General features: G+C 45.6%; 1 protein-coding gene across 1 annotated transcript in view; it reads left to right on the top strand.

Moving 5' to 3' along the window:
* The window catches only part of clybl (citrate lyase beta like), a 56,525-nt gene extending 31,631 nt beyond the window's left edge, over positions 1-24,894 (top strand). Inside the window, exons 3-8 of the mRNA XM_061692143.1 lie at positions 9,014-9,202; positions 13,666-13,767; positions 15,454-15,547; positions 16,825-16,992; positions 21,934-22,058; positions 24,366-24,894. Coding sequence (XP_061548127.1) covers positions 9,014-9,202; positions 13,666-13,767; positions 15,454-15,547; positions 16,825-16,992; positions 21,934-22,058; positions 24,366-24,488 — 801 coding nt within the window. The 3' untranslated portion in view covers positions 24,489-24,894. The remainder of the gene's footprint in view (positions 1-9,013; positions 9,203-13,665; positions 13,768-15,453; positions 15,548-16,824; positions 16,993-21,933; positions 22,059-24,365) is intronic.
* The last annotated feature ends 620 nt before the right edge of the window (positions 24,895-25,514 follow it).

The following is a 25,514-nucleotide window of genomic DNA, read 5'->3' as shown; positions in this document are numbered from 1 at the left end:
CCAGCTCAAAGGCGGCAGGCATCTTTGAAAATGATTTTGTGGACAGCTAAACATTCCCCCAAATGAAAACATAAAGACATACCGTCGTAAAATATACGGTACAAAATGTGTAATGCGTGAAAGGGTGGCGCACGAGCCAAGGAGAAGTCCTTGAAATGTTGCTACAGATCTGGATAAAGGTGCAGCTTTAGAACGTTTGTTCACGTTATCCTTAATAGCGACATGCATTAATCGGAATGAAAAGAATTCAGTCCTCTGCACAAGTTGGATTTCAGTAACGGGGTTCAATTTTGCTTTTGGCCTAAATTCAAATTCTTCGGCCGACAGGTGCTTTCACCCTTAATCCCTTAAAGGCAAACTACCGAAGTAAGATGTTTAAAACAAGCAGATTTCTCCCTATTATGGTGGCATAAAGGCAGCGGTGCCCCCCTCCCAGGCCTCCTTTAAAGCAAGGTGACCACGTCCCACTGGGCGAGCAGCGGGAAAGCAGCAGATGCAGCAGGTTAAAAGCATTCTCCTCCCGCCCACGCCGCCTCCCCATTGGCCCGGCTGAACTGTCCATGAAATTGTGATCGGAGAGCCGGATAAAGAGCGGGCCCGGGTAAACACAGAGAATAAAGTCAGCTAACAAAGGTTTGTAAGTCACGATAATAAAGATGATTGATATGGCTGCGGGCCGTTCCTGTAGTTAGACGAAGACAATAAGACGGCGGCCAGCGTGACTGACAGCTCCGAGCTGTCGCAGATTTGCTCCGCAGGAATGCGGCCATTCCCGTTTCCTCACTTAGTTCTTTACCCGCTTCTTCCGTGACAGTCGCGCCATGATTTGGCGACTGCGGGGATTAGCAACCTTTTTGAAACCCACAGCGCCTTCTTGAGTGCTAATAATTGTGAAGGGCCGCACACTTAATATGAAATAGGAAATGTGCTCATACTACCTTTAATTGAATATTATTATTCATAATTATTGATATTCATTTTTGCGACGATAATGTTCATTAGTTTTCGCAATAATTATCAACAATGATCTAACTGATAAATATCAATATGCAAAACGTTATTGCTATAAATCTCTGCAAGTGTTTACATTTTCAAATGATCACTTCTACAGCATTCCTAGGAAATCACAATGTGCCATCAGTAGTGGGCTATTTTTTAGACCTTCGGGCTGTTCATGTGATTCTGGGGGGCACCATGTTGGTGACCCCTGCAGTACAGTACAGTGGACCCCCGCATACCCGCGGATTCGCCTATGTGCTGAATTATTTTCCCTTTTTTTTTTTTTCTTCAATTTCTTTGACATTTCGTTATTTATTTATTTATTTATTTATTGGGCAGGGGAACCAGCCCCAAAAACGCTTAATGGTGGCTTATCCCCGCTTATTCAAAACTGTTTTTGGGGCATAAGGTTTAAAGAGGTTTTTTCAATGCGATTATAATGGGCGTCCATTGTCTGGATTTTCGGTCCACTGTACAGTATAGATATGTGGAGCCTCAAAACGCCGGTAGACGAGCGGTGCTAATCGCTTCGTGTGCGGCAAAGAGGCTCTCGGCTACGTCGCTGGGGCGCGGTGGGCACAAGTAACTCGCAGTTGCGCCAGTTAACCACTGTTGCGAACGAAGGGCACTCGTTTTTATATGGTGGGGGAGGGACGACTCGTCCAAGTATGTAACTGGGCTGCGTTTTAGCCACGCCCCAGAAATGTGGAAAACCGCAGTGGTCCACAATGAAGTACGACGTAGTTCTCATACTCTTCAAACGTTTTCGGCAATTATGTTCAAACATGTATAATATATTTAAAAGCAAATTTCCAAATACACTTTATATTAGCGTTGGGAACGATAAACCGACGCGACCGGATATCCATCCGTAAAGGCGAGAGATACGACCGTGAGTAGCAGACTCCATCATCGAAACCAAATCTGCCAGGAATCCTTCGATACATCGGTTGTAGGGCTGTGGACCGGATATCCCGAGGCTGGGAATCGGTGGCCTGAGGCTTTACAGTTTTCATCTTTTAAAACAAGCGCGAGAGCTGTCGCGCTGTGTGCCGTGGACGTAACGTTACGCTTACGCTTACAACCGAAAACCGCAGTGGTGGGTGGGCACTACCGACGCAACTAGTTTAACTTCATTTCTCTGTAGCGTCACTATGTCAACATCAAATACTATAACATTTCCCCCGGCAGTTGCAATGCAACGTAACGTTACGTACCTCATCTCAAGTCCGCCTTCGACCCCGGGGCCGGCGGCGAAATGTGCGCCGCAGATTGTAAACATGCCGACAATATGGCAAAGGTGGCTACGTGGCTGCAATTCCCATGGGCGAAATACCTCAGCAAACCAATGCTGCTTCTCGAGCCCATTCAGTCCACTTATACGTTCCAGTGTTGGTACTTTGCGAGCCCAAAAAGAAAGTACCGAGAGGACACGCAGCCAGCTATGTCCCGAAGCCAATCGCCAGTCGAGCTAAGCTAGTCATCACGACTTAAAGTTCCAAAAGTCAGTCAGCGCTCAGCAAGCGGTGGGATTGTTTAAAAAAACAAAAACAGCATTTGCATGTGTACAGTGGTGTTCCTAGCTTGAATGGCACCGCGCGCTAGACCCCCACACCCTGGCTCTTAACTATTGTTTGTTTGTGCAGGTTATTGTGGCTACACAATAAATTGCTGTGGTCGATTTAAATACTTGAAAATATGGATGTATACTCTATTATGTTGTTTATCTTTTTACAGTGCCATAAAGCAACAATTCTCAGTGGTCTTTTACACGTTTGGGAAAAATGTCATTTTCTAGTCTATATTTACATGATTGTCTCGATCCACAAATGTGAACTATTGCATTGTTTCTGCGCCAAATGGAATCGCATCGAATGATGGTATCGTTCCGCCCTTCAAGATATCGTTTTTGAATCGAATCGTAACCTGTGCATCTAGATATGTATGTCATCGGCCTCGTGCCAGGCATTCCCAACCCTACTTGATAGGGTCTTTAGGTTCTTTTTCTTTATTAGTTTCTGGTCTGGTAATTATACCTTCTAATGTATTCTTTTCATGAACCAGCCACCTTCACCTTTAAAACTTGCTGAGCGCTTCCATTAATTGCTTGCCACTTTGACTCCCAAAATGTCCGCCCTCCATCTCGGCAGTAGCGCCGGCTGCTTCGGAAGCGGGCATGAGAGACGGACCAAAGGGTCAGAGCAGCGGAGAGCTTGCTAACTGTCAGCGCGGAGCCGTAGGGGAGAGGAGGCAGCCGAGATAAGGCTGACTGCTCGAACACTCGTACACATATCTTCATATCTGTATGATCAGTGGGGTGGAGGAAGCGGGGGGACTTGAAACCCTGGAGCGGAACTGACGGCTACACCTGCCCTCTGTCCTCATCTTTTCCTCGCCGTCTTTTTTGCCCCCCTTGTACTCATCCCTCCTCCGCCGCAGGCTCCTCGGGGTTAAGATGCTTCCCCCCTGGTCTCTTGGTTGGCCTACGGTCCACTTTTCCCCTCCCTGGCGTGTGTCTCTCTGCCCCCCTTCCCCACATGGGTCCCTCCATCCTCTGCCCCCTGCCCCCCTCAGCGTTCCCTGCCTTCGAGATTCTCTCCTAATCTTTGGAAATTTGGAGCTAATGAACTAACTGCTGAGCTACTGCTACGGCGCTTGCTCCCAAACTATACTGTACTTCACACTCGATTTCCTCTCCAGATGGCATCGTGGCTCGGTGGGGGCCCGGGGGTGGGCACCTCTCTCACTCTCATGAGCCTCCAGAGGAACACACACAATTTACCACAAGTACACAAACTATACTTTTCCTGTTTCCTTCTTATTCATCGTTGTGCGGATCCTTCACGTGAAATAAAGGCTTCGGAAGCCCACCGGCTGCTTGCCACCAACAAGTTTACAGCAGACGCTGCTTGGCAGTCAACTTTCAAATGGTTTGTGATTGCGTCAATGAAAGCAACTTTCAGCGGCGCAATTCTCCTGTGAGACGCATATTAGAAGCGCTGTTCAATTGGTGCTCCTGTCAATGCTCTTTGAAACCGATCAATCCATTATTCAGTTGTGTGAGGGCTGTGAAGAAATAACGATCATGTTAAGTTTTCAAACACTGCAAAATGTCAAGCCGAGAGTTGCAAGAGTTTAGTTTAGTTTCGTGAATTTAGTGAACGAGAAACCTAAACAAAACATGATGCATACTGTTTTTTGGTACAATTATTTTCTGGGTTTTCATGTTCTGTTGTATGCCACTGTATTCTTACAAAGTGACACATTTGGTGTTCCTAGGTATCATTTCTATATCTAACATTTCTTTGGCCAATCAATGATCGGGAATGTGTCCTGTTCTACCCATTCAGCTATTTTCTACCAAACGGTGCAATTTCAGTCTGTTAAAACCTGATCAGGTTTGCGTTTCTGCATGTGTAGGTTGTTTCCATCGTACGACATCATAGCCATTGTGTAATTTAATAAAGATGATGATATGATATGTGACATGGAGCAGTGCTGCTGCCTGCAGACATTGTCCATAAACAGGCAACGCAAACAGCGTAAATGTCATCTTCTATGTAATCTGTTGTCTTTCTTTTAATGATTTCATTTTTGGGGTTTTGCTATGTAACAGCATGATGACAGCATGGTATTTACCGCCCTCCTTCACAATATCATACTGTCCTTCTACTGCATTCAGTACCACAAAAGAGGTTTGCACAAAGTGGGATATTGGATAATTTGGTACCCTCTTATATAATTCATCCATCTTGTTTGTAAACTGCTTGTCTTCATTAGCGTTTGCGGGGTACACCCTGGACCGGTTGCCAGTCAGTCGCAGTGCTAAAAGAATAAATAAATTCACGCTTGTGGTCAATTTACAGTGAGTACAAGGAGAAACCGTGAACTCCACACACGTTCCAATGGAGTTTGGACGCCAGATCCCAACTGTGAGGTCAACGTGCTAACCACAATTCTAAACATCTAACCACTGCTCTTCGGAACTGTGAATTTAAAAAGAAATGTATGTATCAAACTGTACTTCCTGGTTGCCCCAGGCTTGGCATTGCCATTGAATCAGCAAACTGGTGGCTTTTCCTTCCGCTGGTCTTCCTATGAGCCAGTGAAGCAAAGGAAGATCTGTCTCATTGTGGCGTGAGCAGCTGAGCGCAGATTAGATGTTCAGTGCATGACATTATTACGCGCTATTACCTTTTTGCTGTTGGCAGTGCCGTCACTGTACGAGCTGTGGCCTATGCGTGAACTGGTGTCTGACACCAGAGATTTTCAATTTAACATAAATTATGCGGCCAACTGTCAACTGCTACATGACCCCAGTTGAGTACTTGGTGTGTTATTCCTGAGGACACGGGAAGATCTGCTCTGCCTTGAAGTGGTCTCGAATGACTAAACTCTTGACAAGCTCCTGGGAAATATTGATTTAGTCTGTTGGCTTATGAATACGGACTAGTTTGTATTTGGCGTTTTAAGTATGCGGGTGTGTTTACCTCCAGGTTTAAACGTGTGCTTGACACCAAAAAGGCCCAAGAGACTTGAGGGAAATTCTCAATCAGGCTGCCAAGACTCACAAATGGGAAGTCCTGGCTCGATCGTATCAATCAGGAGCTCTTTATTGATTGTAAACGTTAGCGCTGTAATGTTCTTTCCCGTTATGCCGTTCCACTTCGAGGTTCTTACTGGGGTTGGTGTCGCCTCTGTAACACACCCGCTTCACTTCAGAGGAGTGATGATGGCTCGGGAAGACGAGAGAACGTGACCGACGGTACATTAGGTGGTGTTGCACAGATGTGGAAGCAAGATGAATAGAACACCATCCATCCATCCATTTTCTGTAGCGCTTCTCTTTACGCGGGTCACGGGTGTGCTGGCGCCTATCCCAGCTATCTTCGGGCGAGAGGCGGGGTACACCCTGAACTGGTCGCCAGCCAATCGCAGGTCACAGACGCAACCAGTCGCACTCACATTCACACCTACGGGCAGTTTGGAGTCTTCAATCAACCTACCGCGCATGTTTTTTTGGATGCGGGAGGAAATCGGAGTTCCCAGACAAAAGCCACCCTGGCGCATGCATACTCCACACAGGCTGGGCCGGGATTTGAACCGCGGTCCTCAGAACTGCGAGGCAGATGTGCTAACCAGTCATTCACCGTGCCACGAGAACACGATCCATTTGAAAAAAATAACAACAATAAAAAAATACACATTCTGTATGCAGCCTTTAAAATGACATGGATAGGGTGCAGAATGTCACGTCAAAATATGGACCTGGGCAACGCAAACTATTGAGCGTGCGAAATGTAGCGTTTGGAAAAAAAACCCAACAACAACAACAACAAAAATAACCAGTTGAAACCTAAATAGGATGTCATTGGAATAAATTGGAAAGCATCTTGGCTCTAAGTCTCAATGCCAGTTGATCATCTACGTTATGGAGCTCAGTGATTCAACCAGCGAGTTAAACATTTGGATCTTTTCGAAGAACTGATAAGTATGGAAGTGCGATTGCATGTCCAGAAGCAGCAGGGCTCTCTGAATAAAAGGGCCTTGAGCGTGTTGCCCTCAAAAGCACAAATGGTTGTGTCAAGAGGAAATGTGTTTTCAAAATGTGATGTCCGTTCAAAACCAGACCAAGTGAGCAAATGAACTTTAATGAACATGCGATGGAGATGATCAGGTAATTGCTTGTTCGGAAAGGATCGCACCTGCCTTACAGGGCGAACAGCTTGCGTGGCTCGACCTGCAGGTGCAGTGTTCAGGTGCTCAGGACATGGCGTACAAACACATTAGTGGCATATGGAAACGTTTACAAACTAATGGAGTCAAATTCATTGTTTAGAAATGACTGAAGAGCTGATGCCTGAACTCGCAGGAAAGTAATAATGAAATAAATATGAAAGGGCAATTTAGAACACCAACCAAAGGGAAACTGTCACATTTAACTAAAGTCGAAGGACAGTTAGTCAACTCCCCTGAGGTGTTTGGACACCGAAGATTAGTTCATTTCATAAGTTTCATCAATGCTGGTTGGCTGGATTACACTTTTATTTCAAGTATGTTTTTTGGTACTGTTTTCCATGAACGTTTTGTGAAGGCATGGAGCTAGAACTCCCTTTGTTTTGCTTCCAATCCTTATACATATACAAACATCTTGTTATATTACCTGGTGAGTATCCCATTAATCTTAGTGGCACTTGAATTTGCAGGAGTTAAGGTGCTGATTCAAATTAGGTTTATTTTTGGTCTGGTCAAAAGTCTACACTTTGCAATTAGTTTTGTGATTCCGCAATAGTTAAATGTAGAGAAAATGTGACTCCGATAATTTGGGGGTAGCAGTATTGTCTGAAGTGTGAAAGGACTTCAAGGCTTTGAACCGCAGGATCGCGAGTTTACGAGCCTCTTGAAATTGCCGTTGACCGTTTGATTTCAGATTGTAGTGATGCCGGACTCGTGACCGTGTGGGAAAGCGGAAACGATGGAGTCTGCCAGAGCCGGAAGGCGGGAATTCCCAGTAGATCCACGAGAGAGGGAGAAGATCCTCCTCATTGAACTTTAACTCCGCGTTCATTTTCTAGTCGGATGTGATGCCAACAAGGCGGTGCGCATGCTGCGTCAAGCGTACGCCGGACTCGACGGGATCCCGAGGTTGAGGATGCACGTTAAGGGGCCGCTCGTTGGCTCGCGTCGGGAGGCTCCGCCTTCGCCTTCCCTGCGTGTCAGCGTCTAATGATGGAGATGATGGAGGGAATCAAAGAGGAGATGGAGCTGATGTTGGGGAGGGCGCTCCGTGGGGCACCCGCTGATATGGGGAGGGGGCTTTCAAGCAACTTGTTGGATGGCTGTCCATTAATGTAAAAATCCTTCTTTTCAAAGGGCTTTATTCAAGCCCTGAGTAGCACAACCCATAGGGGTCAAGGTGTCTTGTAGAATAATAATCCTTACTTTACACAGAGAGAAAAAAAGGCAATGCTCAGTTAGCTGTCCATCTTTTCTGACGTTCTTGGCATTCTGTTTTCAGGAAGAGAAGTGCAGCGAGATCCGTCTCCGGTTACAGTGAAAAGCGTTCGACCCGCCTCGCTCTATTTGATCCAACGACGTTTGATTTGGTGCGGTGATCGATGTCAGACAGAAGTTCACACCAATCCGTTTTCCGCAGTCGCCACCAACAGCAGACGTCCTGGCACTTTTATGAAAACATGAATTATGGCCTTTCCGTTTTACATTACAAAGATGAAGCCGGCGGTGGTGGCTGGCTCATGAGCGTGACGGTAAGACGGTGCCATGAGAGGTTCCAACATTAACGTGTTAGTCGTTTGTTGAGGCCAGCCCGAGATCACCAACACTGACCCCTTTAGAAATATATATATATATACATACTTTGATACCATATTTGATTGAGTCTAGGCGAGTTTTCATAATATCCAAAGTAGGCTTCTGCATTGCATTTGATGGTAGTTGGGACTCGGTAGCTAACATACAGTAAACGGCCGAACTTCCCCATGATCACATACAACTGATTTTAGCTTTCAAAAGCTTTTCGGCATTCTGACTCCTAAAGTCAGTCATTTCCTCCGATGTAATGAGTAGTGTTATTGCAAAGCCAAAATGGTCCATCAACAGCTCCGGTGTCTGATCAAACCTGACAATTTTGAAGCTTCCGTTTCCGTGTGTTATTTAACTCAGACCGCATTTCTCCTCTTAGTAACAGGACGTCATTCCCACCATTCCGACGCCCCTTTTTCATTCCCGGCCATCTGTTTTAAATAGAGTGGCACATGCTTTGTTACTGATAGAATTTGGAACTGCAGGCCCTCACTTTGATTTTCTTTTCCCTCCATCTATCGCCCTCACTTCCCCTCCTGCTCTGTTTTCCCCCAATTGTTTATTTTGGAAGAACAAAGTCCAATGTGCTTTATTGTGTTGTGTGTCAATGTGCAGATGTCGCTCCTCTTCTTGATGCATGGGTCACAACGCCGCATGTCCTAATTCCGTCTTTTTCCCCCCGCCGTTCTAGACGGAGGCCAGGGAAACCATCGCCAGGATGTTGGCTGAACTGAACTTGGGCCGAACAGAGAAGTGCGTGAGGGTCAATTCGGTGTCCAGTGGTTTCGCTGAGGCTGACCTGCAAGTTGTCCTCCAGGCCGACGTTCTGCCACCCGCCCTGATGTTGCCCAAAGTGGAGGACACGCAAGAGGTTCAGTGGGTAAGTTGGTAAATTGTTGTGCCTTGGAGATCTTTATTGCTGCTCCAGCCAAGCAAATTATAGTAGCGAGGTTTCTTTTGCCATTCAGCACAATTACGCTCAACTGCTTCACTTAACCGTTCTAGGCATGATGTTACGAAACATCCCAACTCGATATTGCACGTTTTTGTTGTTCTTTTTCCCTATAGTTATTATCCATGCGGTTAAATTTGTTTCACATTTGGTACATTTTCTTGGCTCTAGGTTTTTACTTTTTATAAAAAATGTAGTCAATATTTTTCTTTTCTAAATGTTGTTTATACTTCCCAGCAACTGTAGTTTTGCAGATGTGCCTTGGTCACCTGTTAAATTTGGGTGCTGTAGAGCTTCATTTTTTTTTTTGAGCATAATAATTGCTTAAGCCATTGTTAAGAATCATATCAATTGTATGGAATTGATTCTTGCTCAATTGCCATCAGAGACTCGTGTTGATTCACTCTCAACGCGTTTGCTGTCTAAAGAAGTCTACAAAACTTCAGCTGTTGAGCTACAGCCACACAAGCGTCTGCTACGCCACAACTCCCCCAGGCAACGTGTGGGAACAGGAGTTCAGAACATTCAGAGAGTGCTCCTCCCATTGTCACAAAATAACAATAGCGCACAATTCTGCATTAATCTTCCGCGTAATCAATGAGGGAAATTTGATTGAATTATAAAAAGGGTTTACTTTGTGAACTACTGTAACCATGTGTGACCTCTTTGAACAAAACAAAACTCAATAGTTTCAGTGCATACAAAGAACATAACATGAAACCCCTGTGATATTTCTTTCCGTGTCCTCTGGGTCCACGAAACGTAGTCGTATCCTCACACAAACTCGAGAAGTAAGACGAAACTTCAAAGCAAGCATAACATGCTTTTGCATTTCACAGTAAAAGTGGGAATTGATCCCTGTGGCAGGACTCGGGTGGACCGCAGTGTTTTTCTTGGCCGCTGCTCAAGAAGCCGACGTTTGTGCGGATTTGCTTCATAAGCGTAACGGAGCTCACAATTGCGCCTTTGCTTTAGCGCACTCAAGACTGACTACGTTTTAGCCGCGGGGTAAAAATGTATTTATCCAACCTACAGCATGCCCATTCATAAACTGCAACCGCGTGACCTCTAAAGTGCAGAATTCGCAGGTCATTGAATTTGTCTCCCTGAAATACGTCAGCCCGGTGAAAGCCGTGCCGACACTGGTCCCGAAAACGGAATTTCCTGCCTGTTCTCACCGCGAACGTTTCGTCACAAAACGAGTCTGGCTCATTATCGAGATTGGTTTCCTCTGGCACGCGACTCGCTTTATTGGGGAGAAGTGCGCACTGATAGTTCTCTTTGCTGTGGTCATTTGTTTGCAAGAGTGAGGTGGAACCTGTCGATTCGGGAAAAGCCCCGCCCCTTTTCACACATTAGCCAATCACAGTGGCCGTTGGCCGCCGCACTCTCACACATTGGCCCGGATCCTTCTTTGATCTTGGTGTCCTTTCTTCTTCTTTTGGAGTTGATCGGCAAACATCTGCAAATTTACTGATTGCACGTGTGCAAATCGCCGACAAATTTACTCGCACGGTCTCAAATTTTAGGGGCAAAATGGGACCGTTTAGGGCAGGCAGTCTGGAGCCCGAATTGGAACATTGGACCTTTTTGCTCCGTAACTGCCCACAACTGTTTCATGTTGTTGTCATGTTTCATTCTCAGGCTGTGTATAGATATTTTTAGGCATCATTTTCTGTGTTCAACCTCATACTTTCTTTTATTCTGTCCGAAAGACAAAGGTTTGTTTTTTTCCCCCCAAACTTTGAGAACCCTAACAACGCTTATTATAGCTTGTTGGGTTAGGAGTAGAAAAGTGATGTGTTTATTGCCATGACTTGTGTGGAATGTGTTCACACAGGAGCAGGTGCACACGCGTGTTGTTGGGGATGCTTCCTATTGGATCAGCTCAACTTTTCTTTCTCCCATTGTTGTCTTCTTGGCCTTTTCAGCTGCTTTTGAGGCGTCTTGTGTTGCAAGCATGTGTCTGATTCTCTCCACTCTTGTAAGGCAGGCGCACTAAATCCCTTCCCGCCCCATGTGTCCCCTCCCTCACTTGTTTATTTTTCTCCTTTTTTTTTTTTTTTTATTGATATTAGCCCAGGAGCGTCCAGACTGATTTGTCGCTAAAAGATGGACTGGCTTGTTTCCTTTTGTGTGGAAAATCTTTAGCGGGGGCCTTCCTCCTATGGGCCGCACCCCCACGGCCCCTTTTGTGACTGACGGGCCTTATTGGGCTGTAACAGGCGTAACCCCCTCCTCTCAAAGCAACCCCCTTTTTTTTTGTCTGCGGGACAATTCTCACACAGATTCGGAGCCGTGCTGCATTCTTTGCGCGGCCGCACTATTTGGTGTAGCCAAAAGAATGGCGCCCCCGTCCCGCTCCGCCTCCTCCCGTAACCTCCCCTTATCCCTTTCTCCGCTTCCCCTCTGTGAAATGAACACTTCAGCAGGCAGGAAACATTTAATCTGGCCTCCTTTTGAAGCAAAATTAATTGAAACTTGTCCCGCTATCGCTTCCTTTCTCTTGCTCTTTGCCGAATTGTCCGAGGGCCTGCTTGGAAGAGGCATTCTTCCCCCCTTTTTTAAGAAATTATTCTTTGTTTTTTTTTGTTTTTTACCCACCCCTATTGAGTCTCAATTAAAGGGCCCTAGTTGTGAGGGCCATTGACATCTAATGGCCGCTGTACATAAGAGAAGCACAATGAAAGCACCTCTTATGGCGTGTAAATCAGCCTCTCCAAGTCCATAATAGCTGAAGAGGAGAATACGGAGACGGAAACATGTAATCAGAGACGCTTTTAGGCTCTTATAAGAAGCTTTTTTTTTTTTTCTCTCCCCGACGACAATGTCCGTTGCGGCGTGTGATATCGGCGCCATCGCCACACAATGGCCCGCCGTCTCTCGATCTTGTTTCTTCTGTCCCAAAAATAGATTTATCTTACACCCTCTTTTCACACTCTCAGACGCAAACCTGCCCCCCCCCCCCCCCACGTCCCCTCCGCACGCCCCATGCCCGACTAAGCCCCCAGCGTTCACGTTGCCATGGCAACTAGGCTCCCACCGGGTTGTGACCTCAGATGATTACAGTACAAAGCCTGTTGGGGTCTTGGAAAGGGAGGAAAAAAAAGACCCTTTTGAAGATGAAGTCTTTGATGGGTTTGTATTTATGCAAATCTCTTCAGATATGATTTATCCCGGCTGTGATTGAATGGAGAGATGATTAAAATTGGCCCTATTTTGGAAATCCTTCAATGGAGGCCTCGTTCTTTCAGACAAGCGAGCACGGGGGACGTTTGGGGTCGCGTACCTGAGATTATCGTGGAAAAAGGCGAGGGGACACAAAGTTTTCTCCTCTGGATTGCGAGTAAGGGGGGTTCTAGCTTTGGAAGAAAATATCTGATGGAGGGAGGAGGGGCTTTTGTGTGTTTCCAGATGATAGATTTTGGAATTTGGGCTATACCACCGGCAGTCCCGAGGCTCGCTGTGAACCGGTCTGTTGCGAACAAATGCTTTAAAAGAATTCAACTCCGGTTTTAAGATCTACCTAGGTGAGCTCGCATATTAGCGTAGGGGGGGAAGAAAAAACAACAACCTCTGCAAAAGAGTCGCATTGTTGCTCCAGTGGCCCCACTAGAAATGCTAGATGTGTACGTGTGTGTGTGTGTGTGTGTGTGTGTGTGTGTAAAACACACTCAAAAGTCTTTTCAAATCTTGTTTCTTCTCACCTTGATGTGTATGCAAACTCTGTGTGTATTTGCACGAGCATGCAAAGTCTGTGTCGCCGTGCGGAGCTTCTGAAGACATTGATGATGTCAAACGTGTCATTGTGTCCGCCTCTCCTGGCGTTTGAACCCTCGGCCGTGTTGCTTCGCATAATGGCTGCTAAGTGAGTGCCGCAGGTAGCTACCGCTGTATCCACATGCATATCAAAATGTTACACTTTCCTTCGCCTTTCCTTTTTTTTTTTTTTTTTTTTTTACCCTGTGACGGATGTTGACAACTGTCATATCGCTTACCGGTATCCCAACATTTCGATTCCATTTTTTTCCCCCTTGAATTCATTCTCTCCCAATAGCGCAGTGTGAGCTCTTTGGAGTGGGCTAATAATGCAGCGCTAAGTGCACTTAGGGTGGCAGCTGCACGGTGAGGAGCAGCAACTTTACAGTCCCTCGGAGCGCCACGCATCTTCTAATTTATTCATTTAAACATCTATTACAAATTAATTTGGGAATCATCAAAAGGCGGGGACGGCTTGTTATTATTACGGCTAAATTCTGCAGAGGATACAAAATGTCTGATGTATGTCTGCCGTACAAACAAAATTAATTTATTGTAATTGCGCCGCGCCGTGTTGTTTTGGTGTTCGCGCAAACAGCGAGCTAATGAGTCGCAGCGCCTGTGTTGTTCAGTTCGTTGACAGGTTTCAGCGCAGCTTGAAAGGACGGCCGCTGACGGAACCCGTTCGCCTGGTGACCTTTGTGGAAACTGCTGTGGGCCTGCTCAACTTTAAGGTAAATTAGAAAGGACTACCAGACCATCCCCCCCTTCCAAATTTTTTTTATAACACATTTTGGGGGTTAGTTAAATGACTTGTCACAGTACAATTCAAAACATGCATCGCCAAGTTTTGTGATCATTTTTTCTTTTTTTTTTTTTACTTTTTAAAAAAATTATTGTAAACTTATTGTTATATATATATATATATTATAACTTATTAACTTAAACTTATTGTAGTTTTTCATGTCAGATAAGTTTTCTGGTAAACAAAAACATTGGAAGAAATTGTACCGTGCATGCCTTTCATTGGACAGCGACAGAATGCATTTGAGTTCTCTTAAAGTTTAGTTTTATTTCTGTAGGTAGGGCAGTTTGGTTTGGGTGGATGGGCGGTCGGATGTCGGGTGGCCGTCCGAAGCCGAGCTGTGATTGAATTTTCCAAAAGGCCGCAAAATGCGTTTGAGGTTCGGTCGATGTCGTCAATGACGACACGTGGTGGTGATGTCATCAACGGCGACTCTCCCTCGCGCTGTTCCCACGTTTAACCGCTGAAGACGGTCTGCTGCTTCCTTGCTTGTCACGGCGGTCACGCAAAGCAGGCTCTTGTTCTTGGCCTTTGGTCCTGGACACTCACTTTTTGTTTTGACTGCGCTCCAGCCCATTGCTTCCTTCTACACATTTTGCAACCTTTTGAAAATGTTTAGTGGCAATTCCCCTTCCAAAGCAAGAAATATAATCACAGCTCTTTGCTTCTGATGAGCACCCAACAATGACGTCATTTCCACAATGGCTGACAGGAAGAAGACTGGCTTAAACAAAATTGTTTTTGAAAAATGAAACGTCAAAAAATATGTATAGATGTAATATACTTATTAATATTTAAATATTTATATTTATGTAAGTATTTTAATATAAAACTTTGCGCACATATGTTGTTGTTTGAGTTTGAGCTACTACTGCGAAGTGATGAATCAATACCAATTCGTTACTTAAAAATGCAGCTGATTGTCTGGAATGGATTGTTGACGAATTGTGTCTTGAAGCAATTGTGGCAAAATGGAGTGCACCACTTGGCTGTAACCAGCAGAGGCGCTGTTGATTTACTCTCATCTAGTTTAAGCAAAAGCTTTCATCCTTTTTCAGCTCAATACAACACTGGCATGGAAACAGAAGTTCAGAACATTTCGACATCGTTGCATCCTGTTGATTATTTTGTTTTTGTTTTGTTTTTTAATTATGAATTGTTCATTTCATTTCCCCATAATGGATGAAGGAGATCGGTGCCCACCCCTAATTCTGCTATTAAAAAGAAGCAGATGAATAAGAAAAAAGAAAATGTATGAAGGCTTGTCTATCAGCATTTCACACAATCATAAGATTAAAAAAGGAGACATCTCAGCACTGTCCCTTCTTGTTTGTGCCCACTGGCAGCTTACTGAGTTGTCTCGTATTCTAATTTTCAGCCTTGATGGAGAGTAAAGGCGAAGGAAGGGCTTTGCGTTCATTAGCATATTTGCTAAAAGGGAATGTACTTTTGTAATGAGTGATTTTTCTTGTGTTCCTTGTGAAGGCAAATCACAAAGGCAGACTGTTTGAAGTCGGAAGAGCGGAGTATAATGAGATTTAAGTCGGCAGCGTTTGTGCCGCCGTTTCGCCCGCCGACTGGCGGCCTGTGACGAACGTGCCTCGCTTCTCTCCAGGCGCTGTGCGAGGAAATCCGTCGGCTCGCGCCCGAGGCCGGCCTCCGCCACGACGCCGTGGTGTTCGGCTCCGATGACTTCTGCGCCAGCATAGGTAGCTATTACGCCAGCGTTGATCGCGGTTGGGGAGGAGGACACCCGGTGGAATGATGATGGAATGTCACACGTGCAAATAAACGCCTCGTTTTTCCAGCCTCGTGATGACGTGAACAATCGGCCTCGGACTTTCATTATCGCGATATTGAGACCTGCCGGTGATATAAGTGTGTCACGTGGTAAGATAAAATGCCACCTCCCGCTGGTATAAAGAAAGGCTATTTAAAAAAAAAAAACCAAAAACAAAAACAGTAGTACATTGTTTCAATAAGGCTCAACATTAGTCACTCCGTCTAATGAAATCAAACACAGTGAAAGCTCCAGTGTCGAACAAAAGCTCCCCCGGGACGCTGGTTGACCACCAAATTGTTCAGATTTCAAACCAATTTTCCTGTAGGAATTATGGCAAAAAGAAATAACATTACATCATGAATTGACATTTGCGAACAGTCATACTTGCTCGTGGAGAAAATGAATGAGAAAGCAGTGTCCCACCTTTAAGTGGTACTACATCCAAGATGTCAAAAGTTATTCTATTCTAACTTATACTTTCTATTTTCTTATCAGCGGCTGTTTGCTTCATTCTACAAAGTATTTATTCTCAGAAATACATTCAGAACATACCATCTCCTCGCTTAAGGTCTTTCTAGGTCTTTTCACCCTTGCAATAATGTGAATTCACGGGAATGTGACGTGTTCACCAATTGATGCCCGCTTGATTTGCTAAGAAAACCGTACAGTTGGCAAATACTCAGCGAGGACAAGCTACGTATCGAAGTTGGTGAATTGCGCAAAATCCTAACGTCATCGTCTGCGTGGACTTCGCGAGACGGGAGCCGATCTGCAATTTTTGGGGGGAATCTTTCTTATCGGGAAGTTGCGGCGCAACGCTTTTACTCTCCGCCGATGATTATAGCGGATCATAGCTCATATTCCGCCTCTACAAAGGTATTCATGCGACGATACGTTTATCATTGCGGTTGCAGTTCAGTGGTGCGCGACTGCGCTGCGTCAAAGTAAGAAATCTAGCTGGTATTATTTGTTGTGGTGTGTAAGAGAAACTCAACGAACGCCTGCATTCTCTAAAAGCAAAATGGATTTGCCGGCTTTCCCGTAATGCGCCCCTGCGCGAGAGCGGCATTTGGTAGCGGCGATACCGGTGATGTTCCCGACTCCCTCGTTCTTCGTCCCTCGCCGTCCTCACTTCCTGCGCGGCCCTCTGCTTCCTTTCACACGTCGCCACGTGACCCGTATGCCGCGTGCGTTTACCCAAAGGCGCCTCACGGACCCACGATGCCAAGGAGCTGCTATACGCCAGGCAGAAAGTGGTCACCACCGCCAAGGCTTTCGGGCTGCAGGCTATCGACCTGGTGTACATCGACTACAAAGACGAGGGCGGGCTGAGGCGGCAGGCCCGAGAGGGCGCTCTCATGGGCTTCACAGGTAAAACTCCTGATGTGCTGACGTCAATTCCTTCTCTGTTACTGATGTAGTTGCAGTATCTTTACGTTCCAGAAAGCACCACCCAAAGAAAGTGTAATCGCCTACGGTTTTTCTTCCGAAAATCTACATTAACGGCCCGGTCCAATCAAAAGGGAGAAAAAGCCCCGCTTTGCTCGGGGCGAAACTGAACTTGATGACCATCACAACGGGAATGCTGCTCGACTTATTTGCGCCACACGCACGGAAACAAAAAGAAATGCAAAGCAAGCACACCAAAACCGCAGTCCGCTCAACTTTGTCTTATTGTAATAGTCACTGATTTTTTTTTTTGCACACCAAAATGCCAGTTCCGTACTTTGTGCGTCCTCTTTCAGTGTGGAACTTTGTCCGTTGAGGCAGCAAATGTTGGTTGCTGCCAACACAACCTGCTACTACCCCAAAGTCATGTTTCAATCCCAAATCTGGTCATGCCTTTTAGCCAAGATGTAATTATGACTTTTGTGTGTTCCAAATATTCACTCACATTGAGGGGTGAAGAATTTTGAGGTGGTTCAAGACATTCCCATTGACATTCACTAAACTTGTATCTTCCCGTAGTGTAAACGGGAAGAAGTGGCCAGTGTTTTCTTGTCATCTACCAGCGCCGCACGGTCGCTAAATGCTCTGACATCTCGGTGGCGGAAATGCAGGTGCGACTAAAGTGAGCTATCAGCGAAAAGCCGAGACGACGCTAACAGGCCGCACAGCGTGTCTGTCGCTCGGCAATCGCCTTAAGCGTGTGCGCGCTCTTGCCACACACGCCGGTCGACTCCGGGGACGTTCCAATCGTGGGCCCGCCCCTCCCGCGCTTCATTTTGATTGTGCTGTTTGCTCTCCTTAACGACTCATGAAGCAATCTACACTCACAGCCACTTCATTAGGTACACGTGCGCACTCTTGAGATCCAAAACAAATATTGCGTCCCTACAAAGATATGAATAGCGCTTCGTTTTGACATGGTGAGAGAGATATTATTTCAACTGAAACAGCTATCAATGTGACTAGAAAACAAACTGCAACCATAATAATGAACACACTGTGGATTGAAATTGAGAGCGTTCATTGAAACGCGACATTATTATCTTTGTGAAGAATATTTGATATAGCTCTTGTCTCGGCTCTCGTTAGATTGCCGAGTTCAAATTTGGTGCCTATCCAGAATGTACCGGATTTCATTCTCACTTGGCTGATTTGTGCATGTGAATGAAAGCTCAAAATCCACAAAAACAAAAAGGCAGACTTTTCTTGAAAAGCTATTAGTGTCCCTTAAGCAATGAAGCATTGCAGCCAAAAGCTTATACCTGAGCTGTAATTGACCTTGGCACAATCTAAGCCACCATTAACACAGACCACGGAAAACGCACCCCCCCCCCCCCCCCCCCCCCAAAGAAATCCTGTAATTGGTGAGGAATTGGATTTCTAAGGTTGCCTTAATCTTACAATTGATTTACTGTTAAGCGCCATGTCTCAAATCTCTGTCATCTCGATTCAAAATCATTTTTTTGCCTGTTAAGAGTTGAAAAATTCTCTGCTTCGAAGAGAAGAATGTTTGACTTCCACGCCCCCTGCCCATCCATCGCCTGAGAGCTTTTTGCCAAATAGCCATCGTCCAATGAGGCGACAGCTCCACATGGCAGCCCGCGATTGGCCGCCGGGCATGCACGATGCATTTTGGGAGGAGGTGTGTGTGTGTTTTGTGGGGGCGGGCGGCACGCCGGCCGAGGGTACCTGAGCGCCCCCGCCGATGCTGTCGCTGCCACACACGCACGCTCGTCTTCGGTCTCCACCGTCAAACAGGCGGCCGAACGTGCACAACGTTCTTAAAACACACGCGGAACACGCGTGCAAAATTTGACACTCCAATGATTGGCAGTAACACATTTCTCGTACATAAATACTCACGCAAGCGTGAGTCAACGTTCTCACGGGGGTTTCCAGCTTTGCCACCACACCGGGGGAAAAAAACCTAAATTTCTCTTCCGAGAATGAACTTGCATTATTCTAAAGGATCGTCACAATTTTACAGGACAAAAGTCAAAATGTCATTTTGCAATTTTGCGTGCCTTTTTGTGCTGCGTGAAGACGTAATCGTACGCCACGCGCCGATCGTAACCTCGATATGTCGTAACGTCGGAAACCGTCGGTTTAGGAGAAAGTTGAAGGCGGAGAAAAAAAAAAAGACAATATTGTTTTCATTTGCCGGGAATAAAGTCGTAGTACTATACAAAAAAAGTTGTAGCTTTTACTCAAACTAAAGTTAGAATTACGTGCGGATAAAGTTTTACTGTGTGAGGGGAAAAAAGATGTTCCCAAGTTAATTTCACAACTCCTCTTTCAAATTTCGCTAAAAATGTATTTATTTATTTTTCACTTCCTCTTCAGCATGACCATAATACGCCTTCGCCGTGAGTGGCTCCTCAGCTAGCCAACAAGTGTGTGCGCGGTTAGTCCCTCACGCGCACACACACACGCACACACAGCAGCTCCAACGCACTTGTCCTCACATCGGCGCAAACGTGAAATGAGTGTTTTTAAAATTAAACGTCGAGCAGCGCTCAAAGGCGTTGACGGGTTGCAGCCTAATTAACGATGTCAGGAGACGTTCAACAGCCTGGAACTGCAGTGTGTGTGTGTGTGTGTGTACAGTACGAGTGTGTATTAGTGGGGGTTAACCGGGGTGAGAGCAGCTTGAATGGAAGGAGGGCCCCCCTCCCCCACCCCCAAGCCTTTTTTTTTTCTCTTTTTGCGCCACCGGCTCCCGTTCGGTTCGCTTGCTTTTCGGACGGGTTCGGCGTCTGCCCAAAGACGTTTCATAACCGCCGTAACATCTCGAGGCAAGTCTGATCTGCGAATGTCCACAGGATTATGTCTGTGGCGTTTGCCATATTGAACCGGGAGGGGGTTTTGGGCGGGCACGTGCGCGAGTTGTAGTAAATACGGCGGGAGGATCGTGTTGGAGCTTGGCGTCTGCGTCGGCCGGATTTGTCATTTTGGATCTTATAAAAGATTGAAATGCCGCAGCGACTTTCACGTTCATCAATCTGACAAAAAGTAGTCGTTCTACTTGAGTGCAGTTCGAGGTCCGAAAGAGCGTGTGTGAATAAAGTTGTAGTAGTATGAGAAAAAAGTTGTAGTTTTACCACAGTAGTTGTATGCAGTGTAACGTATTACGAGGGAAAAAATGCACACTTTTACGATACGAAAGTTGTAGTATTCTGAAGGTAACTTGTTTTTTGCAAGAATAGTAAAAGCGTCATGAGAGAAAAGTAAAACAACGTTGTGCTATTATGAGTAACCGGTCATCATTTCCGGAGTAAAAAGTCATCATTTTACAAGGATTTGAGGAAAAAGTTCATTTTAAAAGGAGAAAGTCAGAAGTCAACAGTTGTAATTTCATTAAAAAGTGACAAGAAAAACTATTCTTCTGAGAATAAAGTCATAATAACACGAGAAGTCGTAATTTGACAAGGTAAAAAAACAACAAAAAAAACAACAACGTACTTTTACAACAGGTTGTCATTTCACCGGAATAAAGTTGTGTAATTATAACAAATTGTACTTCTAGGAGAATAAAGCCGTACCATTTTGAGAAAGAAGTCGTATTGTGAGGGGGTCAGGTGTTGCATTTTATTCAAATAAAGTCATAATCTTGTGGGGGGGGGGGGGGGGGGGGGGAATATGAGATGAATGTGACAAGCAAAAAAAGTAGCTGTTGCATTTTATGGACGGACGGACGGACGGACGTCATATTTTGGAGAATTTTCCCATATTACAAAACGGTCTAGCATCGGATCTTTTTATATTTTGCAGGCGTACTTGTACAGTATCAGTGCAGTTACCGTCAGTATAATGTGCACTTAATTACTATATCATCCAACTCTGACGAACACAGTGCACATTTCAAATTCACACTCATTCTTGTCCTACTTCTCCTCCCATGTTGCTGTAATTCATTATTATGATTATTATTTTCTCCGTTTGTATTTATTTAAAGACAAATGATTTCAAATAAATCCAAGTAAATTCATGGCTGTCTGAATGCGATAAGTGGCGTGAGTGTGTAATATTGATCTCCATGCGAGGGAAATGATGTGTGAATGAATGTGACAGCATTTCTGCAGGAACACACTCGGATTCTCCGTGACAACAAAGTGAAGAAAACACACTGCGGCTCCCGATGTCAATATTTTCGGCTGCCTGTCACCTTTGGGTCCTGCGGGGTCCCGTGCTGCTGCTGGTCCTCCTCACACGCCTCAAATATAAACACACACAATTAACTTTTCCTCTTCCGGCCAAATTATTCTCTTTGTGTGTTTTGTTTTGTTTTTTTTGTCTCCGTGGGACTAAGCTTCCACATCTTTCTCCCGCCACCTGGATTTTAGTTTTTTTGTTTTGTTTCGTATTTCTCAGCCCATTTGTTTTAAATGTGAAAGTAAGTGAAGAATGTTTTTGGGGTGCTTCCCCCCCCCCCCCCCCCCCTTTTTTTTTTTTTTAAACTGTGGCACAAATTCTGTTTCCACATCTTTTTTTCCCCCAGCTGGATTGTTTTTGTTTTGTTTTTCAGATTTCTCACCCTATTTGCTTTAAATGTAAAAGTGAAGAATATTGTTCATGTTGGGTTTTTCTTCTTTTCAAACTGGCACAAATTATACTTCCACTTGTTTTTACCTTTTTTAATTAGAATTTTTAGCGTACTTTTTACACACAGATGAAAATATTTTTTAAAAATATTGGTCGTTTTTAATTGTAAAACAAATCGTTTTTTTTTTAATCCTCCTTTATTTTTTGTAGAATTATCTTCATCCATTTTTTACATGTAAAAATACATTTGAAAATATATAGAAGTATGTGAAATGATTTAGGAACGTGGGTGTAATTTTTGCCTGATTTTTGTACGTTTAGGTAAGCAGATCATCCACCCCGGTCAAGTCGGAGCCGTGCAGCAAGAATTCTCTCCCACTCGGCAGAGGGTCCGGTGGGCTCAAGAGCTCATTGCCGCATTTGAGCAACACCAGAAAGAAGGAAAGGTAAAAGAAATCAAATGCAAATATTTGATCATTTTGCCTGATGGATTTATTCATCATTTAGACAACTTGATCATGTTTGTCTACTTTTAAATAATCGGTTTAGCCAAAAAGAAGCCACGGTGCTCCTCTTGCACCTTTTTTTTTTTTTTTTTTGCGGACGACACATTCATGAAGTCACTGAAGCTGCAACCTCATTTAAAGCTCAGTTGAATTGCTAAACACAGCGATTTAAATGCTCTCTCCAAAGCCATAAAAGGGTGCCAAACTCGCACGAATAAAGCATTCATAAATTAACCACAAAAACATAAAAAAACGCGTGACACGAGCAGTGTTGGCAAGATGACTTTGGAAATGTACTTGGTTACAATTACAAGGGAATAATAGTGTAACTATTTCAATTCGGTTCTCCAAGTAATACAACTAATTCCATCTGCGTCCCATTTTGTTGACTTTTCTTCATTTTGAATGAATGCGTCAACAGGACTCTCGGACGTTTCCTCCACATCAGGGATTGAAATTATTCTTTTTAAAAAAAATGTTTGTAGCATTAAATGTGTACACCATGAGGAAAACCAACATTATACTATGTTGACCTAATGACAAATTTGCACAATTTGAGACAATAAGGCTTCGTATGACAAACACAGATAAGTGAAAGTTCCATTACAAAAAAGTCCAAAATGATAAAGATAAAACAGTTCAAAGGTCAATGTTCTTTTATGTGTTCAAAAATGAAACTATGAGTTGAACCTTTTCAAAATCTCAGACAAACTAATAGATTGCACCACAAGGTGGCGCTTTGAGCTCATATTTGGAAAAGTAGGTCATGTTTGAGACTACGGCACAAGACCAGAGGGAGCCAATCACAAGTGTCGGTTTTACAAGGAGGAAGTGCTGTGAAAAACAAAAACATATTCAAATGGAACTGAAATTGTAATCGTGGAAATTTCATGACAGATGTTCACCCGGTAATGTAAAGGACGACGATGTCATCTTGCTCCACGTCATGAGGTAGCGCTCAGCGCCGGCCGGCTCTGTGACGGAGCTCTTCATCACGCAGGCCGTCCACCCTTGGGCGACTCTCAGACGCCGTCGGAAGAGGCGGCGGCGGGGGCGGGGGCGGGGGCGGGGCGGGGGGCTCCTCAGGCCAATTAAGCGCACAATATTATTGTTCCTAATTTAGTGCGTGGTTGGATCCGACGTGTCGGGCTCGGTGGGCTATCTGCTGAGGTAAAAGACAATCTGCCCGCAACTCACGGGCTGCCCACCAGGACGGCCCGTGGCCCGCGCGCCCCGAGGGGTTCGCGTAGGCTCGCCCCGGCCGGCCCTTTTTGTGTGCGCGACTGTAGGAGCTTGCGAGAACTTGCTGGTTTTTGCGCTTCCCGCTATTGATTGTTTTGGGGTTTTTTTTTCCTTTTGTTTTTACCGAGCCACACCAGCCCGCCCCCGCAGGGGGCACGATGCCGCCATTTCTTTGTGTTCCCATGACAATTGATAGAAAACTAACAAAAAGCGAAGTAGATGCCAAAATATGCTTTTTAAGTAACCCCCAAAATGTTCGTTTGCTACTTATTGCAGAAAATGATTTTCTTACGGAATCTTACTTCATTCTTCCACGCAGTCACAACTAAACCGAGACAGGGTTGTTTTTGTTGTTGTTGTTTTTTTGCCACCCACACTAACGTAAATCTCAGTTTCAACAACTACTTGTTGTCTTTTAACAATTTAGTACGGAATTCTACAAAAGGTTAAGAATAAATACAATTCCTGTCCTGTTTTGCTGCTGAAATCGAAGTTATTGCAATATTTTCTTATAGCGCTCGGAGTAAACGAGTTGAGAACAAATGCTTTTTTTGAACAGCCCCAAAATGATGTGTAGTTCACACGCAACTTCCATCAACAATCTTAATCATCGAGTACAAATTCACACAAAAGCATTCCGTCAGCCACAATATGGCCGATGGACCCCCCTGCAAATGTCACATTTTCTGGAAGTACTTTGTACATTTCGGGATCGCCTTCCTCAAATACGGCCGACGTATCAAAATAATGCTCCGTTTTGCCATAGTTTCAAAGCGCTTTGTGGTACGTTTTGTTTCGTTTTTTTCGACTTTGAAAACAACGCCCTTCCTACGAATTCAATTGCATTCCATTTTGTATGGAATCCCCCTAAATCCTCCCGGTGTAGTGGTACTGCAAATAAATCAATTGTAACGATCTTATGTTGAAAACGCTCAAGTTTGATGTGTATTTCGGGCGTGTGCTTTTTTTTTTTTAACGACGGTCTTGTTTTGGGCCCGTCTGCAGGGCGCGTTCACGTTCCACGGCAGCATGATCGACATGCCCTCGCTGAAGCAAGCGCAGAACATCGTGACGCTGTCGGCCGCCGTGCCGCAGGAAGAAGGCGGCCGCCGGGGGAGAAGTACGTAGAGCTGCCGCTTCCGGAACCGGACTTCGCCTGACACCAAGAGGACAGTTTTGTTCCAATTCAGTTGTTTCTTTTTTTTTTTTTTTGGACGAGCCGGCCCCGCCGGTGGTGGCGCGCCATCGATTCCGTCATCGCGTGCTCGAGGTCACCGTGAAAGCATTTTCACGGTGACCTCGATGGTCAGCGCTGCTGGGCGAAAAATGTAAACAAACACTATTTTGATTTGCGGGAGATCCATTCAGCGCCCCCCGACGTCAGACACGCAGAACCGCGTGACCTCGCCGTTTAGCGCCTTTGTGCGGGTCCCTTTGGCGAAGGTCGTGTGGCTCCTCGCCGGCCGGCCGGCCGGCCGGCCTGCGGGTTTAAACGTGGACAAATAGAATAAAAGCTGCCTGATCTCTGGTTGAAGGTGAAGCCACTTTATTGGGAGCGGGCGCCTCTCGCGGGACTCGGGGCCCCGGCGGTGCCGCCTGCGTGCGCTACGATCACGCTACAATACGTCGGCGTGGAATCGCGCGCGGGCTAACCTCGGCGGCGGAGGAGCGCCGTTGCCCCAGCAGAGGCGATGGCGGCTTTTGTCTTCTCCTGAGTATAATTGAGGGGGGGTGTCGCCGGTGACCATGGCGATGAAAAGCTCTCTTCGCACCCCGCCACACCCGCTCGCTTTCTTGCCACCGTATGATGTATTGTGTCCGCGGACGGGCCCGGGTCCGCGCCAGCGCCGGAGCAGCCGAAAAGAAAAAAAAAGAAAAGAAAAGGCTGAGCAGCGCCCGAGCCGAAGGCCCCGGCAGTAAGCTGTCTGTCTGGCGCGGGGCCACGCGATTCCTCCCGCTGCCGCTGCCGCGCCGCTTTTTGCCATCGTCTATTCGCCGCCGTTTGTGTTTGTTTGTTTTCACGAGCCACGCCGAGGTCGGCCACAAAACCGCCGCCGCCCTCCGCGGCTCTCGGGAAGTCAATCCGCGCGCACGTCGCGACGCTACAACTCGGCGAAACGTACACACGTCAATCGTACATCTCGCAGGAGTTTG

The sequence above is a fragment of the Phycodurus eques genome, chromosome 12, assembly GCF_024500275.1.
Source record: "Phycodurus eques isolate BA_2022a chromosome 12, UOR_Pequ_1.1, whole genome shotgun sequence".
Taxonomy (NCBI): domain Eukaryota; kingdom Metazoa; phylum Chordata; class Actinopteri; order Syngnathiformes; family Syngnathidae; genus Phycodurus; species Phycodurus eques.
This window is presented reverse-complemented; position numbering and strand designations above follow the sequence as displayed.